Below are 17900 nucleotides of genomic sequence, written 5' to 3'. Positions count from 1 at the left end.
ATAGCACGAAGCCTGCTTGAGGTTCTCCCACTTTCTCTAATCCTCCCCCACTTGCACTCCCTCTCTCTCAAAATAAATAACTAAATAAACTTAAATATACATGAAGAACTCCTATAACAACAACAAAATCAAATACATGTATGTAAAAAATGGGCAAAGGCACCTGGGTGGCTCAGTCAGGTGAGCATCTGACTTTGACTCAGGTCATGATCTCACAGTTCGTGAGTTGGAGCCTCGCCTCGGGCTTGCTGCGGAGCCTGCTTCGGATACTTCTGTCCCCCTCTCTCTCTGCCCCTCCCCCATGTGCGCTTGCTCTCTCTCTCTCCCTCTCTCAAAAGTAAACATGGTGTAAAAAAGGGGCAAAGGATTTGAACAGATATTTCTTCGAAGATATACAAATGGCAAACAAATAAATGAAAAGACGTTCACCATCACTAATCATCAGGGAAATGAGGACTAAAACCACACTGAGATACCACCTCACATCCATTAGGATGGCTACTATCAAAGACCCAGGGCCGGGGAGGAAGTGCAAAAGCTGGGAGCCTTGTGCACTGTCGGTGGGAACGTAAGACAGTGTGGCTGCTGTGGAAAAGAGAGCTGCAGCTCCTCAAAAAAGTAAAAACGGAATTACCTTATGATCCAATGATTCCACTTCTTAGTGTATACTGAGAGAACCGGGAAGAGGGTCACCAAGAGGGTGCCCATGTTCATTATTCACATTATTATTCACAGCACTCACTGCAGCATTATTCACGACAGCCAAGAGGTGGAGGCAGCCCAAGAGCCCACTGACAGATGAGCGGATAAACACAATGTGGTCTCCACATACGATGGGATGGTATTCAGCCTGAAGAAGGACATCCTGTCACATAGCACAACACAGATGAACCTCCAGGACATTAGGGTAAATGAAGTAGGCCAGCCACAAAAGGACAAATCGTCTATGATTCACTTACACGAGGTATTTAAGGTAGCTCAAATCACACATGGGGAACAGAATGGCGGTTACTGAGGGCTAGCGGGGAGAGGGGGCAAAGGGACGTTGTTGTTTAATGGGTATAGAGTTTTGGTTCAGGAGACCTGTTTCACGACAATGTAAATAAACTTAACATTACCGTATATTTAGAAAATGCTCAAGGGGCGCCTAGGTGGCTCAGTTGGCTAAGCGGCCAACTCTTGATTTCAGCTTAGGTTATGATCTCACGGTTCGTGGGTCTGAGCCCCACGGTGGGTTCTGCATTGACAGCATGGAGCCTGCCTCGGATCCTCTGTCTCCCTCTCTCTGCCTTTCCCCAACTTACACGTGTTCATGTACACGTGTGCTCTCTCTCTCAAAAGTAAGTGTTAACAAATTTTTTAATGGTTAAGATGGCAAATTTTATGATGCGTTTTTTACCACCATAAAGAGGTAGCTCTTGGTCCACAAAAAGCCATGGAGGGCCCACGAGTGCACCTGACTAAGGGAAAGAAGCCAATCTGGAAAGGCTGTGTGTTGTGTGATTTCAACTACATGACATCCGCGAAAAGGCAAATAACATTTGAGAGAAAGCAAAAGAATCAGTGGTTGCCAGCAGTTTGGAGGGGGATGGTGAATGGGTGAAGCACAGGGCGCTTTAGGGCGGCGAAGCTATTCTGCACAATGCTGTCACGGTGGGCACGTGATGTCGTGCGTTCGTCAAAACCCCTACATGCATCATCCAGAGTGAGCCCTCGTGTAAACTGTGACCTTCAGTTCATGCAGCAACAGCGGTTTACCTACAGCAAATGCACCACCCCAACCAATGCGAGACCAGACAGGGAGTAGGGACATGAGAACCCCAGGTACCAGGTACTAGCTGCTCAGTTTCTGCCTGGTTCCCGCTTGGGTGCTGAGATGAACCTTGAAGGACAGGCAGAGCTTGCACTGGGAAGGGAAAGGTATTCAAAGGAGGTGGAAATGCATGAACAAAAATGTGGAAACAGGAACTTGCTGACATGTGACATGAAGGGGAAGACAAGGCCGTGCCAGGAGACCAGACGGTGGGAATGGAGGGGGCAGAAGGTGAGTGCTGGACAAGTGGACAACAGAGAGGGCCAGGCCCAGGCCTTCCTGACACGCTGGCAGGGTCCCAGGGTCCTTGGGTCACTCCTGGCAAAGTCTTCCCAGCCGCAGTTCACAGAGCATTTGCTACGTGCCATGCGGGAACCAGGCCCGGCCCCAGGATCAGCCGTGCTGTGTGGCACCACCCCACTCCACCCACAGCCTTGAGTTCAGGAGGACGCTGTCTAGAGGTGCACAGGACAGAAACAGGCCAAGAGAAGAGCGAACGATGGAGACAGATGGAGAGAGGCAGAGACTGAGAGACAGAGAACAGGGAGAGAACAGAGAGAGACAGAGAGACGGAAGGACAGAGGACAACCAGAGATCGACGAGAAACAGGGCAGTGAGAGACAGCGAGAGACAGAGGATCTTGAGAGACTATGGGCAAGAGAGAATGCCTCTTTGGGGCGCCTGGCTGGCTCAGGCATTTAAGTGTCCAACTCTTGACTCATGACTCAGGTCATGATCTCATGGATGGTGGGTTTGAGCCCCGCGTTGGGCTCTGTGCTGACAATGAGGAGCCTGCTTGGGATTCTCTCTCTCTCCCCTTCCCCCTCTTGTATTCTCTGTCTCTCTCAGAATAAGTAAATAAATTTTATTTATTTATTTTTAAATGTTTATTTATTTTTGAGACAGAGACAGAGATCGTGAGCCAGGGAGGGGCAGAGAGAGAGAAGGGAACAGAGGAACAGAGGCAGGCTCTCTGCTGACAGCAGTGCGCCCGACACAGGGCTCGAACGCATGAGCCTTGTGACCATGAGATCACGACTTGAGCTGAAGTCAGATGCCCAACAGACCGAGCCACCCAGGCGCCCCAATAAATAAACTTCAAAAAGAGAGAGAGAGAGAGAGAAAGTCTCCTGGCAACAGGGGCCACTCCCACCAGGAGCCATGTGGAGAGACAGATAGCCTGGGTTTGGATGCCAACTCCAGAATTTACGGGCTCTGTGACCTGGGCAAACCCCTAAGCCCCGGGTAGGACGAGGACAAGTGAAAGCAACACGTCTCACAGGTCAAAGTCCCAATTCTTGCCGCATGGGTGCTCCCCAAAGGCAGCTGGGCCACCAAATGCAGGGGGTTCAACACTGGATCCACACCAGGGGTCAGACTGGGCACTGGAGGCTGGCCTGGCCTGCTGGGCCACAGCAGAGGGGGTGGCCCTGGGTGGCCAAGGTGTATGTCCTCACTGGGCTCACAGACACAACCCGACCACGTGGAGCGGGATCGCAGCTTGCCTGCCCATCCGTGAGGCCGACACGCCCCCTAGTGGTTGGCTGCATTTCCCTCAGCTGGAGGAGCTGGGAAGAGAACGGGAAGGGGCTTCTGCAGGAAAATCAGGGCTCCTGGGAGGCAGAACCAGACAGCCAGCAGGAGATGGTGTGGAAAGGGGGAAGCCCCGAGAGGAAGCAGAGTGTCCCCCACGCTGTACCCAAATCAGGCAGTCCTGTGTATAAACCTAGAGCCCAGCCTGCAACCCCTGTCTGAGCAGAGCTCCCTCCTACGGAGGGCGGGCCCCTCACTGGCTCCCCCACATGCTCAGGACAAACCCACGGACACCTCCTCCTAACCTTCAGTCACGGGGGTGGCCCCCCCCAGGACCATTCCCCAAAGGTTTTGGCATTTCACACCCCTGACCAGGATCCTGAGGGTGCCCCTTGACAGGAGAGGGCAGCAGCAAACTCAGGACCGCGGTGGCCCCCAGCCACCACTGACAGCTCGGAGTGGAGATCACACCCTGTAGGACAGTGTCCCCTTCAGGATGCTGCACCCAGACGCGGCAATGTCAGGTGCTGTGTCCCCACAGGTAGAGCACCCAGGTCCAGGAAAGCAGAGGTGGGCGTGGGGGAGGGCTCTACTCCAGCCACCCATGTGGGGAACCAGTGGTTCCTACTCCACAATCTCAGGCTCCTGGGTCGAGAGGGGCAGGAGAGTTCCACCGGACCGAGCTGTGGCCTCATCACACTCACTCATCCTCAGGAGACACCGGCCTATAGGAAGCTAACTCATCATGCCGACAGGAGGTGGCAGGACACAGAGGGGCATTCTGCGACCGGGTCACTTTTCACCCCCCCACCCCACCGTTCAAACTGGAAGGCAAATGGCACTCAGACCCCTGGGGAGGAGTGCCTGGACAGCTGCACACTTCCTCAGTAAACCCTCTGCTAACTCCCCAGAGCTGACACCCTCCTTCCCATGCTCTAGGCCCTCCTCCCTGCCCTCGGTCACCCAGTCCCGTCCCCAGTCTCGGAGGCCTGGCGCCTGCACTGCCCCCTCCCCTAGGGGCTGCAACACTCCTCATGGCCTCCCCATGCCCCCCCCCCCGTTCCACCCCCTCTTGCTGGATTCCCCCCCTCCCCCATGCCCACTGCTCTCAGCTGGCCTCATACTCACCCTCGCCCCACCCGCCTCCCTTCGCCGGCGGTCGCCCACAGCTCCTTTTGCTGGCACTCCTCACCTGGCTGCCTCCTCACACGGCAGGAGCCCTGGCAGACAAGGCTGCATCCTAATCCAACTCTTTGTAGCCTCACAGAAACCAGAAACCACCATGCTGGGCTGTGAGCTCTGTGGAGGGGAGCGGTCTCTCTGACTGCTCCACAGGAAGTGACCCATGTCAAGCCTCTAGACACCTGACGCTCAGACATCCTACCTGCAACTGGGCTGGGGGCCTGGAGCTGACATGGGGCAGTGGATGCAAGACCGAGAGAAGCCACCTCCCTCCAGGCTACAGCCTGGACTGGCCTTGTGGGCCACAGCTCTTAAGTCAAGGACCATCCAAGTCACACCTGCAGGCCATGGGTGGACACTGGTGGGATCCCCCTCACCAGGAAGCCATCCAGCCTTGTGGCCAGAGAGAGCTCTAAGAGAGGTGGCCCCGGCTTGCCCTGAGCCCCACAGCCATACCCCAGGCAGGCCGGTCCGGGCGAGGGCCGTTAACATCAGAACATTCATACTGGTGGAGACCACACCTGCACCTCCCGCAAGGATGCTGCCCTCATCCGCTCAGGGCTGCTCTGCTACTGGGGAAGCCAAGGCACCTTCCCACTATCCTCTGTCACAGCTGCAGATCTGAGCCCTTCAGGCACCCACTGGAGGAGCTCTAAGGCCAGAGAAGGGCAGGGGCCCAGCGGCAGGGCTTCCGCCTGCGGGACCGGTGCTCCTGCTGCCCCACGTTTCGGGTGAGAAGCGGCAGAGCAGCAGGTTCAGAGGGCAGAACAGACACCCAAGTCCCCTCCCAAAGCCCAGGCGGGAACCACAACCTCCACACACAGCCCCGGGAGCTGGCATTACTCCTCTGGAAGACAACTCGGGAAAAATCTACCAACCAGCTGACAAACCTTCACAACCTCCAAGCCAGCAATGTCCCTGGTAAAAATCTAGACCCAGGGTGGCGGGTGGGGGGAGAGGGAGCTAAAGCCCTCAGGCCAAGTCAGCCAAATCCAACCCACAACCCGAGATCTGATTCTGCAGATACAGTTTTACTAGAACGTGGACATGCCCACCATTTACATTTGTCTGTAGCCGCTTCCTTGTTACAAAGCAGCACCGACAGAGACAGTGTGGCCTGCAAAACCCAAAGTATGTACTATCTGGTCCTTTACAGAAGTTTGCCAGCCCCTAAGCTTTCTAAGCTAAGAAAGTCACATTGAGGGGTGCCTGGGTGGCTCAGTTGGTTAAGCGTCTGACTTTGGCTCTCACGGTTCATGAGTTCAAGCCCCACATCGGGCTCTGTGCTGATAGCTCAGAGCCTGGAGCCTGCCTTGGATTCTGTGTCTCCTTCTCTCTCTCTCTCTCTCTGCCTCTTCCTGGCTCATGCACGCTCTCTCTCTCTTTCCTCCTCTTTCTCAAAAATAAATAGACGTTAAAAAAAATTTTTTTTTAAGTTATGTTGAGGGGCACCTGTATGGCTCAGTCGGCTAGGCGTCCAACTCTTGGTTTCAGCTCAGGTCATGATCTCACAGATCGTGGGTTCGAGCCCCACGTTGGGCTCTGTGTTAACAGTGCAGAGCCTGCTATGGATTCTCTCTTATTCCATCTCTCTGCCCTTCCCCCATGTGTGTGCACACAGTCTCTCAAAATGAATAAATAATCTTAAAATTTTTTTTTAATTTAAGAAAGTCACATTGCAAACAAAAAACAAAACCCCCCAAAAAATCTGTATACAAATATATTCAGATGTTATAACTTGTAATAGCATAACTCAAGTGAACTCGTAAATCTGAATGATAGAATATTTTCTGTGATGTTCATTCAATTACTGATGAACTGGGAAAACATACATATTACACAGAACGTAAAACACAGGGTAGAGTAACGTGGAGAGTGCGATCTCAACACATACAGGAAAACATGCCTAGGGAAAGTTCAGAGAGAAAGATGTCAAGATGGTGACAGACATCGCCCCTGGGGGGGGAGGATTACAGGTGATTTTTTTTTACTTTTCCACTCCTGTCCCAAATTTGTAAAACAAGCACAAACTACTCTCCTCTGGTAACCATAAAAACTCCCGGTGGTGACTATCTCCTGCCACTCTCCTCCTTCCCTCCCTCTCGACCTCACTCTGTGAGTCTGTCTCTCACACACACCAGCTAAAGGCATGCAAATCAGGGCAGAGAGGGCTTCTCACTGGAGGGGGAGGTCACAGCCCCAACCCAGAACCCTGTCCCGCTGGTGCTTCTGCCTGGAACGCCTGTCCCCTCCTCCTCAGCGAGGGAGGCCCCACCTCGCTGTCCCTGGGAAGGGGCGTGCACCAGCGGAGACTGAGCAAGCGAACCACGCCCTGCTGCACGACCACCTTGCCCTCCAGCAGGGGCTGCTTGGGGGCTAGCAGCCCCGCTGACCCCAGAGCACAGGCCAACACCTGGAACTTACTGTCTAATGAACCAAATGGGAAATAAAACTTGACACCAAAAAAACAAAAACAAAAAACCACCTGGAAAATGGGTCTTCCAAGAAGGCAGAGAAAAGAATTTTGGAAAGAGGATCTCCCAGGTATGCAGACCCCACATTTTCTCTTTCAGAGAAGCCCTCGGTCCCCCTGGCCCCCCCACGGAGCCAAGTCTCACTGTCCAGCTGCTTACCTTGCACGTCGTGCCCACCAGGGCTCCATCCCGGCTCCAGACAGCACCCTGCACCAGGTCCCCATGGGCCGCCAGCTCTGTAGAGAAGCAGCCAAGATCAGGAGGGCGTCCAGTGTCTCCCCACCCTGCCCTGGGCAATGGGGGCACCAGGGAAGCGGGTGCAGGAGGACCTGGCTGGGGATAACTTCCCAGGGCGCAGGCCAGAGCTGCAAGGGCCCCTCTCCAGCGGGAAGAGCACGAGGTGCATGTCCTCCCAGACACGCTGCACTGCACCCGGGACTTCTCCCTTTAGCCCTGCCCTCACCAGGCCACGCTTGCACTCAAAAACCTTCTGAGGCTCCCTGCTCCTCAGACGGGCTCTCACGTCCCACCCAGGGTTACTTCCAGTCACTCACCAATACACCCCACCTAAGTGACACCACCCCGTGGCTGAGCCACACACATTCCCACCTTGGACTCTGCTTGGGCCACCCCTGCTCCTTCCCCAGTGTGACAGTTTTGAAATACGTCCACATGGGCATAGGGTCTCAGTCAGTTAAGCAGCCAACTTCGGCTCAGGCCATGATCTTGCGGTTCATGAGTTCAAGCCCCACATTAGGCTCTGTGCTGACAGCTCAGAACCCGAAGCCTGCTTCGGATTCTGTGTCTACCTCTCTGCCCCTCCTCCACCCTCTCCCTCTCTCTCAAAAATAAAATAAATGTTAAAAAATTTTTTTGAAATACATCCACAAATTTTTTGATGCTCCTCCTATTATAGGTTGAATTGTCTCCCTCACGAAAAGATGCTGGGTTGTCTGGCTGGCAATATTGAAAGAGCATGTGACTCTGGATCTTGGGAGTCATGAGTTCGAGCCCCTGTGGGGTGTAAACGTTACTTAAAAATAAATAAACTTAAAAAAAAACAAACAAGGATGCTGACATCCTAACCCTCAACACCTGCACTATAACTTTATCTGGAAACGGGGTCTTTGCAGATCAAGTTAAGCTGGTATCATTACGGTGGACCCTAGTCCTGTATGACTGGTCCTCATGAAAAGGGAAATGTAGACACAGAATTGGACGTGCACAGAGGGAAGACGATGTGAAGACACGGAGAAGACGCCACGTACAAGCCAAGGGACACCTGAGGCTATGGACGCAAGGAGAGAGACCCAGACTATCCACCAGGGGCAGCCAGCCACCATGCTGTGGGGGCACTCAGGCGGCCCAGGGACAGGCCCCATGGCAAGGACTGAGGCATCCTGCTCACAGCCAGCACCGTGTCCATGAACCCGCTGAGAAGCTGAGCCTCCTGCCCCAGTCATGTCTTCAGATGACGAAGCCAGTGTCTCAACTATAGCCTCATAAGAGACCCTTAGCCAGAACCACCCGGCTAAGCAGCTCTCAAATCTTGGACCCTCAGAAACTGTGACATAAACAGATGCTCCTAATTGTTTTAAACCCCTAGGTTTTGTGATCACTTGTTCTGCAGCAGCAGAGGACCACTATGCCAGGGCTTACTGCCCCGAGATCAATCCCAGCCCTGCCACCCACTTGCTCCTTGTTCTTGGTCAAGTTGTTTAACCTCATCTGCAACATGCAAGGCCCTCAGCACAGTGGCAGCACGAGAGGACCTGAGACGCAGCAGTTACAGCGGGTGACCCCCTAGTGACATCCTGCCTGGTAACCTTCACCTCTGCTCCAAAGGTTAAGCTGGTATTCTTGACTGTACCAGGAGCTCTCTGTGCGTAGTTTATGCTACTGGCAGCCCTTGGTTGGCCCCTGGGTCCCAGCCCCAGAGATGGGGACACCACCTTGGTGAGTTTGACCCGCCCTAGTCACCCTGCACAGTGCTAGAAGGCAAGGCCGTCCTTTAACTCATTGAGCCTCGCGTCTTTTCCCTAAAAGGGGGACGAGCGTGTCAGGGCCTCGGCAGAAACGACTCAGTGGCATCACCAGAGAACGCCAGGGCTCCATGGGGGTCACAGTGCAGGGTCGTAACCATTCACTGAGCAATCGGGCTCTAGACTGTCATCATCTACGCGTAGTCTGAATGTTTGTATCGCTCTACGAGTTGAAGCCTAACTCCCACTGTGTTTGGAGGCAGGGCTTGAAAGAGGTGATTAGGTCACAAGGGTGAAGCCTCCCAAACCAGATTAGTACCCCTAAGAAAGGGGCCCTGAGAATGTCCTCGTCCCTTCCACCACATGAGGACATAGCACCAGGACGACCATCTGTGACCCAGGAAGCGGGTTCTCACCAAACACGGAACCTGCTGGCACCCAGATCTTGGACGTCCAGCCTCCGGAACCACGAGAAATGAGCGCCCCGGCTGTGGTGGTGTGTTAGAGCAGCTGGACTCGGGATGGACTAAGACAGGCTAGGTCGTGAAATCGAGAGAAGCGTGGGGGAAGGGGCTGTAAGAGAGCAAAATCCCCGCCTGGCAGAGAAGCAGCCAGACGTTTGTTTTCAAAATCGAAGTGACATACAGTTCGAGAAATAACAGTATGAGGAAGTTATTTAGACATATGGAAGAAAAACAGCTACATGAAATGAAAACAGATGCCTACAGGAAGTGGGGACGGATGGAGCATGTGTAATATGTCTGCTGGAATCTTACCACCTTTCAAACCACGTACACATGAAACTTTAACACAGATTTTAAAATTCACGTTAGCAAAAACATAAAGCAACGGAGTGCCGTCCAGCCGGGGGGCCGCCCAGGGTGGGCAAGGCCAGTGCGGCCCATACCTGTGAGGGCCTGCTGCTTGGTTACATCCCAGACCTTCACGGCGGTGCCCGCCGCACTCACCAGGACACCATCCACGGTGGGGTGGAACTGCAGTACCTCCACCTGGACGCCCTCAGGGCCCAGCACCAACCCCGGCACCGAGGGCAGCGCCTGGCCAGGGGCCGGTAGTCGCCACAGCTTCACCTACGGGAAACAGCAGGTCGGTGAGCCCAGGGCTGGGGAGAGCCTCCAGCTGGTCTTGCCCAGGGCTGCCCCCAACCCCAGGGGTTGTACCTGGACATAGAGGCTGTGTAACCTGTGTTAGGAAAAGCCAGGGTAATCCAGCCCAGGATCATAGGGTGTAATTAGAGGCGGGGGTGGGGGAGACGGGAGCCACAGAGTGGGGCTCTGCTCTGTCTCCTCAATGTCCCACGCCACCCCAGCCCTGCTCTCCTTAGGCAGCCAAGCAGCAGAATGGCAAGTCAGGGCCACAGCTCCCAGCAAGCACACAGAAGCTCACGGGAGCTGGTGTAGATCAAGGAACTGAGAATTTGGGCTAGCCCAGCCCTGGAGGCCTGTGGAGGGGCTGAGGGCCCTTGAGGGGAGGGGGAGGCGCATTGAGCAACTTGTCCAGCAGCTCCACTCACCGTCCTGTCAGCTGAACCCGTGGCCAGAAGAAAATCATCAAAGGGAGAGAAATCCAAGTCCGTGACCAGGTCTGTGGGAGAGCAACGACTGACATGGGCCTCACGAGAACTCACCAGAACTTTGTTTCCAGCCCGATGTGATGTCTCCCCAAGGCAGAGAACCACAGCCTAGGGTTTCACAGGGGACACCTCTGCCCACACGGTGGCGGGCTGAAAGCCCACAAAGAAAGGCACTTCTGGAAACCCCTGCCTGTGATATACATGCCCCAGAACGGGCAAAGCCCTGCGTCAGGAAGCTAGCAGGATGACAGACACAAAGCTCCTCAAACTACTGAGCACCTGCCTTTGCTCAAAACCCAGAATGCAACGCGGGGTCTAGCACATCAACATGTGAATGAATGCGAGTACCAGCCCTGCTCTGGGCCCACGAGGTATTCACAAACCAGACAGTTGCCACCCAGCCCTAGGAGACCCTCACCACCTCACACGTCTCTGCAGACGTGGCAAAACATGGACTGAGCACGCAGGGGGACCCCAAGGTCAGGGGTCAGGGCAGCTTCGTGGAGGAGGCACGGGGAGCCCTGGGGAATATGAAGGACCAGAACAGGTTAGAACATCTGGGAGGCAGGGCCTGGATGACGGGCCTAGGCTAGGAGCTCTCTGCTCCTCAGGTCCCACCGGGGCTGACACTTGGCTTGAGGGCACCTGACCCGAGCCTGAGCAGCCAGCTGCTCTCATAAGGCAATTAAACCAGGAAATGAGGTCTGGTGACAGGGTGCCTCAGGGACTAGCCTTGAGGGGAGGGCAGCCAGCTGGGAAGGAGCCGTCAGGTCCTAGCCAGGACCCTCCTAAGGCCTGTACATCCAGCTGCTCCTTCAGCTCTGGAAGCTCCCCAGGCTTTCAGTTCTGGAAGCTTTCCTCCAAATCCCTTTTTGGCTAAAGCAAGTTGGAGCTGGCCTCAGTTCTTTGCAATCTAAGAACCTGAACTGCTCAGCTCCGGAAGGCCAGGAGAGGGAGATAGGGGCATGCAGAGTGAGCCACAGCGCAGAGAGGAAACCCACAGTTCCTGAAACCAGCAGGGGGTGTGAGCATGATGGCCAGGCTTGCATCACCAGAGCAAGGCGCACGGTGACTCTCCCTGCTGCCTGCCGCCCCAGTGGGGTCAAGCAGGTATGCTTTCCTCTTAGGCCAGAGTCAGACTCCAGGGACCCCGGCCAAAAGAGACAAAGACAAGGAGCAGTGAAGACAGGGACCCCGTGGGACAGCCCTGGCCCAGACTCCTGGAACGCTGCCACCCTGCTTGTGGGCTCCACACTGGACAGGGCAGTGGCCAGCGAGAGCCACCTGGCATTCCCAAGGGGATGAGAAGCAGCGACCGGGTCGCCCTGAGTGCGCAGCTGAGCTGACAGGCCAGTGTTCCGTATGTGCATTTACCTCACCGAATCCTCACGACCACCCCTCGGGATGGCACTGTGGCATCATCCCCAAGCGGAGCATGGGGACAGAAAGGTTAAGTAACTAGCCCAGAGTTACACAGCTAAGAAAGGGCCAGGCTGGTGGTTGTGCGGGCAGTTTGGTTTCAGAACCTACATCCTCAGCATATCACCGCACTGCCTCTCCCAAATCGGAGCAAGCACCCAGCCGCCCCACAGCCCAGAACGCAGGACTATTCTCTCAGCGCTTCCCAGCCGTCTGCTCTCCTGGGCAGCTGGGCTGGAGCGCTGCTTGGCCTTGAGCCAGGAGGCAGAAGGCACCCCCAAAGGCAGGGAGGCAGCCAGAGGCCAGCCCACCGCACTGCCCCCCACCACCTCACCTAAGAGGACAGAGTGTGCCACTGTCTCCAAAGCAGGTTCTCAGGAGCCAAAGTTATCCCGGGAGCAGTGTGCCAGCAAGGTCAACAGTTGAGGCCGTGGTGAGGCTACCAGCCCTCAGAAGAGGCTTGGTCCAGCTTCTCCTCGAAGCCTTCCCAGTAACGGGGCCATACAACCTACAGACACCAGCAGCCCGGGGCAGTTCCCCCATGGGTCAAGTGCACCAAGCACACAGGGGTCTGACAAGACCCGGTTCCGAGTCTGGCTCCGCCAACCGCGGTGCCGGTGTTGGCAGGTTCCCGATCTCTTCAAGCCTCAGTTCTCTTAGCTAAAAAACGGTTAAAAATCTACTTCAAAAAGGTGTAAGAGTGGATGAGAAAGCAGACTTCTTCCACGTGTTACAACACAGATGAACCTCAAATCACGAAATTCAGTGAAAGAGGCCAGATTTTAAAGACTACGTGTGGTGTAATTCCATTTATGTTAAGTGTCCAGAAAAGGCTGGGCTGTAGAGCAAAAGCTGGCGAACGTCTTCTGCAAAGGGGGAGGCAGTAACTATCCCAGGGTTTGAGGGCCAGACGGTCTCTGTCACAACTACTCAATTGTGTAGTTGCTGGGAGAAAGCAGTCACAGGCTGAATGTCAATGAAGAGGCGTGGCCACGTCCTCACAAGACTATTTACAAAGACAGCAGCTGGCCGGGCAGCGGAGGGAGCTCCAAGACCCTGGCAGCAGGGGCAGGAAGAGGATCCACTGGCACCAGAGGTGGAAATGAAGTAACTGCAAAGGGGCACGAGGAACCTTTGCAGAAAGGTCCTAACATTGGGTTACAGATACCTACCTCTGTAACTTTAATAAAAGTAATCACACTATTCACTGAAACCAAGTAATATCAATGGAATATAAATGATACCTCAGTAAAGTCGTAAAGAGCTTTAAGAAAGAATTAGATGACAAAACATGGACAAGGTTCTTAGTGCATAGACGGCTCCTGACCCATCTTGGCCACCGTCACTCTGTTAGCTGCCGTCATCGTCGTCTGGACCCCTAAGCTGAGCTGCACACTCAGACTGGGGAGCCAGGGTCAGCCCCATTCTGTCAGCCGAGGTCACCGGCCAGGCGGCCAGGAACGCCAGCAAGCCAGAGGGACTGGCCCACAGCCTCCGCCGCAGCTGCAGAGGGACAGAGGAGGCAGCTGGGCCAGGGCTGCCGCAGTCCGGGGAGAGCAAGCCGTTCCCTTGGAGTGGGCGGACTGCCAGGAGGGCTGCCGGGTGCCCCCAGAAGCAGCTGCAGCAGACAAAAGCTCTCTTTGTGAGGGCCTGTCTGCAGCCCTGCAGCCCAGCCAGACCCCTCCCTGAAGGGCCCCGAGCAGCCCTGCTGGGGAGGATGGCTGGTGGTGAGGGGTGGCCTGCTGGGTTCCAGGAGAGCACAAGGGGCTAAGAACTCCATAGGGTTGAGTCCTCCACAGTGACTGGGAGCCAGCATCAGCCTGGAGCCTGGGCTGGCCAGTGCATAACCCCCTTTCTCAGCTTAACCACCTGCAGCACTCAGCTTCCCTTCTTTCTGCCCAAGTGGAATTCCCAGCCAGGACCCAGCCTTCCAATATGGACACCGTCTGCACAAATGCACAGTGAAGACAGCAAGAGGGACTGGGAACCCATGGGACCGTAGGAGTCCCTGCACCCAGGGAGGGAGGAGCAAGTTCCAGACCTCCTGGGTCCAGTTTCCACTCACCTGAATGGCAGCCCAGGTGGGTCACCTGTCTCTTGTCCTCTCCTTGGCCATCCAGAGGCACAATACCCAGCACACCTGTCAAACACACATGGAGGCTCCGACATCAGGCCTGATGGGAACTGTCTGCTGCCCAGGGCTCCCAGAGGACATGAGACCCAAAGCTCAGCCTTGGACCTTCCCAGAGCCTCCACCAATCATAAGATCATAACCCTCTGGACACAGTCAGTCCAAAGTTAGGTTCTTACCCCCTACAAGAACCTTCTGTGACATCAGATGTACAGAAGACACTGGGGAAAAGGTGGTCTTTTTAGCATTGTGGGTCATACGAGGCCAGCTTAGGGCCACCGGTTGCCCCTTTTCCCAGCTTTACCTGAGAAAGAAGCTATCACTCAAGGGCACCGGGGCCGAAAGACAGGACACAGGTCAGGGCCAATGGCATATGTGAGCCTCTAGAGATAGCTCTGTCTAAAGCCTCTGGACCTTTTACTTATATGAGCTAAAGAGGTACCCGACTTTTGTCAGTTTGAGGTCTGAGTTAACGCTAGCAACAAAAAAAGTCCCGAGTGACATAGGGAGCTTTTCAAATCTTGGTGTTCTTACTGACCTGAGCCATTCTCAGGCCCCCAGATGAGGAGGGGGCTGCATATGGGGATCAGCTGAAAACAAAGGGGACAGTCCCCTCGGTGTCTTCCTGGCCAATCTCTTAAAAACCACAGCCAGGGGGAAAACAAACAAACAAACAAACAAACAAAAACAAACAAACCCACAGCCAGTGTAGTTTATACAAAGTATACACACATGTCCTAATCAAAATCAATCTGATTACTGCACTTGACCAGTTTGTAGGGGTCTAAGGCCCTTCATGGTGCTGACCTCTGAGCCCCATGAGGATCCCCTAAGCTTCCAACCTGAAATGAGTCTGCCCTTCTGCCCCATCCTAATTAGGATGACAATGTATGAATCTATGTCCACCTTCCTACCTGGACGGTCAGAGTTAAACGCAATCAAGTGGCAGCTGGATTTGATATGGTTCCCACACGAGGGTGTGGTTCCTGCTCGAATGTCACCGATCCAGGCCTGAAAATAAAGAATAAGAATTGTGATGGACAGGCCCTCTGATCATAACTAAAGCAGGGGGTGGGTTATAATGCAGGGAACTCGACCTTAAAGCTGCACCACTAGAAATGCATTCCTTTAGATCCAACCCTGTCCCCATTCACGCACTCCCTTAGAATATTCAAAATGTTCCTGAAATAATAACCTAAGTCACGGAGGGAACAATTTTGTCTATTAAATCAAATCTCTAATAAGGGTGAGAAGGCTGTCAGAAGTGACCTCAGGCTAAATGAAGTCAAGAAGCCAACTGAACAGTGTGTGTGGTCAGGGGACTGTTTCTGTTAAAAGGGAGAGAGAGAAGCAGAGAAAGCAGAAGTGAGCACCTAAGACAGAAGACAGACTCAACTTCCTCCAGGGCACTGCTGAAGGCCTCCACCAAGTACAGGGGGTGTCTCCTACGGGCCCCAGGAGATAACACTCAAGCTCAGAAAGGGGAAGAACCAAGGCCTCTCCACAAAGTCTCATAGAAAGGTGAGCAATGCACCTCCACGAAAAGACGATAATGTTAGCACCCCCACAGACGGGGGGCAGAGGAGCACTTTTTCTGAAACTAAGACCAACAAGGCCCACGTGTTTTCTCTGTTGGTATCAGAGCACTGTACGACACTCCTGCCTGCTTCCTGACACCCGAGCGGCCTTGTTTTCCAGCCCACCCACCCACAGCACGCCGGAAACCACCCCCATCGTGCAAGTTTCTATTTCAGTGTTCACCTGCCGTGGGTAGAACATTACCTTCTTGCGTTATTTTTTCCTCCTGATTCATGTTTACTGTTCAGAGTGACGGGGAATATCTCTGAAAAGGAGAACAGATCACCTGTCCTCTCCTCTCCCTAACCTAAAGTGTTTAAAGCTTTCTCTGTAATCCCTGGTCCCATGGTTGACTGTTTACATTGCTGGACTAAGGCCCACCTGGAACAAGCCCCAAGGCCCATCAAGTATACTCGAGACCCTTTCAAGGAGCGCTGATGGCACTCAGAAAGACGGTATTAATGCAAATCTGAGCCAATCTCTACCCAATGCTCTCCACTTTCAACCTTTTAATGGCTCCTGACCGCACTCAGAAAACACCCAACTGGGGGGGCCTGGGTGGCTCAGTCAGTTAAGCATCTGACTGTGGCTCAGGCCATGATCTCACGGTTCGTGGGTTCGAGCCCCACGTCAGGCTGGGGACTGACAGCTCAGAGCCTGAAGCATGCTTCAGATTCTGTCTCCCTCTCTCTGCCCCTCCCCCACCTGTGTTCTGCCTCTCTCTCTCAAAAACGAATAAACGTTTTTAAAAGCTTTTTTTTTTTTTTTTTTAAAGAAAACCATCCAACTTCTTCCTGTGGTCCTTGAGCTCTGCAGGACGGCTCTGGACTCATGTGACACACCCTGCTTCCCCAACACTGCCCCCCATCCACCCGGGGCTCACCTTCCATTCCTCTGCTAGGCTCTTTTCCACCCTACTTTTCTTGTATCTGGCTGCTTCTCACCCTTCTGGTCTCAGCTTAAATGTCACCTCCTCCCTGCAGCTGACCCTGACCACTGTACTGAGAATGACCTCCACTTGGCCATTTAGCTCCTGTGTTCTTCAGGGCACTTACTACAACTTGCAGTGCCCTTGAAGGCCTGTCTGCTTGCTGTCTGTCTCCCTCACAGGGGTGTAGGCAGTACAGAGGAAGGAAAGTGAGGTCGTGTTCACAGTGGTGGTTTCAGGAGCAGAGGGGAAGTACAGAGGAAATATCGTCCAGAGGATGAAAACTGGGCTTCTGCCCCAGGCTACCCTGCTGTGCTTTTGCTGCTGATGGGGTTACTAGAGGTCAGTTCCTAAGCCTTCCAAATAACATTGGGAGCAGCAGACCAGGACTGGCATCATCTCTAAAGCATACCTCTCATCAGGCCGGCTGCCCTTCCGGGGTTCTGAGACGCCCCCTAACACCTGGCTCAGCTCTTCCTCTGGGCTCCACCTCCTTGGGCCTCCCCAGACCCCACCCAGCCCCTGGCAGCATCACCCCAGTAAGAGAAGAGCTGCTCTTGCGCCAGCCACAGAGAAGGAAGCGCCGGCGGAAGCCCGAGGGAGGGGCGCGCCTCTGTCTGAGGGGCTCCTGTTCTTCAGCTGACACACCCGGACTTGCGGAGGCCAGGGGAGAGAGAGGCATCCCTTCCACACCCCAGCCCCGGGCAGGGCCGATCGGGGCGGCAGGGAGGAAGTGGTGCCAGCAGCGCCCGGCCGCGGCTCCCCAGTGAGGCCGACCGGAAGCGGAGAAGGCAGGCAGCCTCGCAGGCCTCAGGCCTCCGCCGGGTCGGGCTGGCTACACCAGTTGGGGGTCCCAGGGCGAGGCGGGGGAGCTGGCGAACCGCGGGTCTCTCGAGAGGAGAGAGAGAGAGACCGGGTCAGGCAGCCGCCGGACTCTGCCCTCCGGGTGCGACGGAACAACCCGGACGCCGGGCCCAGGCCTGAAGGGGGCGCTCCGGGGCAGGAGGGCTCGGGGGTCCCCGCGCGGGTCTGGGGAGGGGGAGGGGCAGGGGCGCGGGTCCAGCGGGCAGGGCTCACCTCGCGTCGGGACGGCCGGGCCTCCATGTGCCGGAACTTGGACACCTTGAAGCGGCTCATGGCGACGGGGAAGGCGGCGGGCGCAGCTTCGAAGACCCGGGCGTCGGCTCTCAGGTGCACGGACAGCCAGCCGTGACTCCCGCCGCCTCCGGCCCCGCCCGCGGCCACCCCTCTCGCGGCCACGCCCTG

The 17900-nt window shown here is 55.1% G+C and overlaps 1 protein-coding gene across 1 annotated transcript in view; it reads right to left on the bottom strand.

The window, feature by feature from the left end:
* Positions 1-17900, bottom strand: part of CORO7 (coronin 7) — a 56832-nt gene extending 38932 nt beyond the window's left edge. The window contains exons 1-6 of the mRNA XM_078440141.2: positions 17712-17900; positions 15043-15139; positions 14063-14137; positions 10519-10589; positions 9892-10075; positions 7162-7238 (exon numbers count right to left, since the gene is read on the bottom strand). Coding sequence (XP_078296267.2) covers positions 7162-7238; positions 9892-10075; positions 10519-10589; positions 14063-14137; positions 15043-15139; positions 17712-17771 — 564 coding nt within the window. The 5' untranslated portion in view covers positions 17772-17900. The remainder of the gene's footprint in view (positions 1-7161; positions 7239-9891; positions 10076-10518; positions 10590-14062; positions 14138-15042; positions 15140-17711) is intronic.

This window comes from Panthera onca, chromosome E3, assembly GCF_046562875.1.
Source record: "Panthera onca isolate mPanOnc1 chromosome E3, mPanOnc1 haplotype 2, whole genome shotgun sequence".
Lineage (NCBI taxonomy): Eukaryota > Metazoa > Chordata > Mammalia > Carnivora > Felidae > Panthera > Panthera onca.
This window is presented reverse-complemented; position numbering and strand designations above follow the sequence as displayed.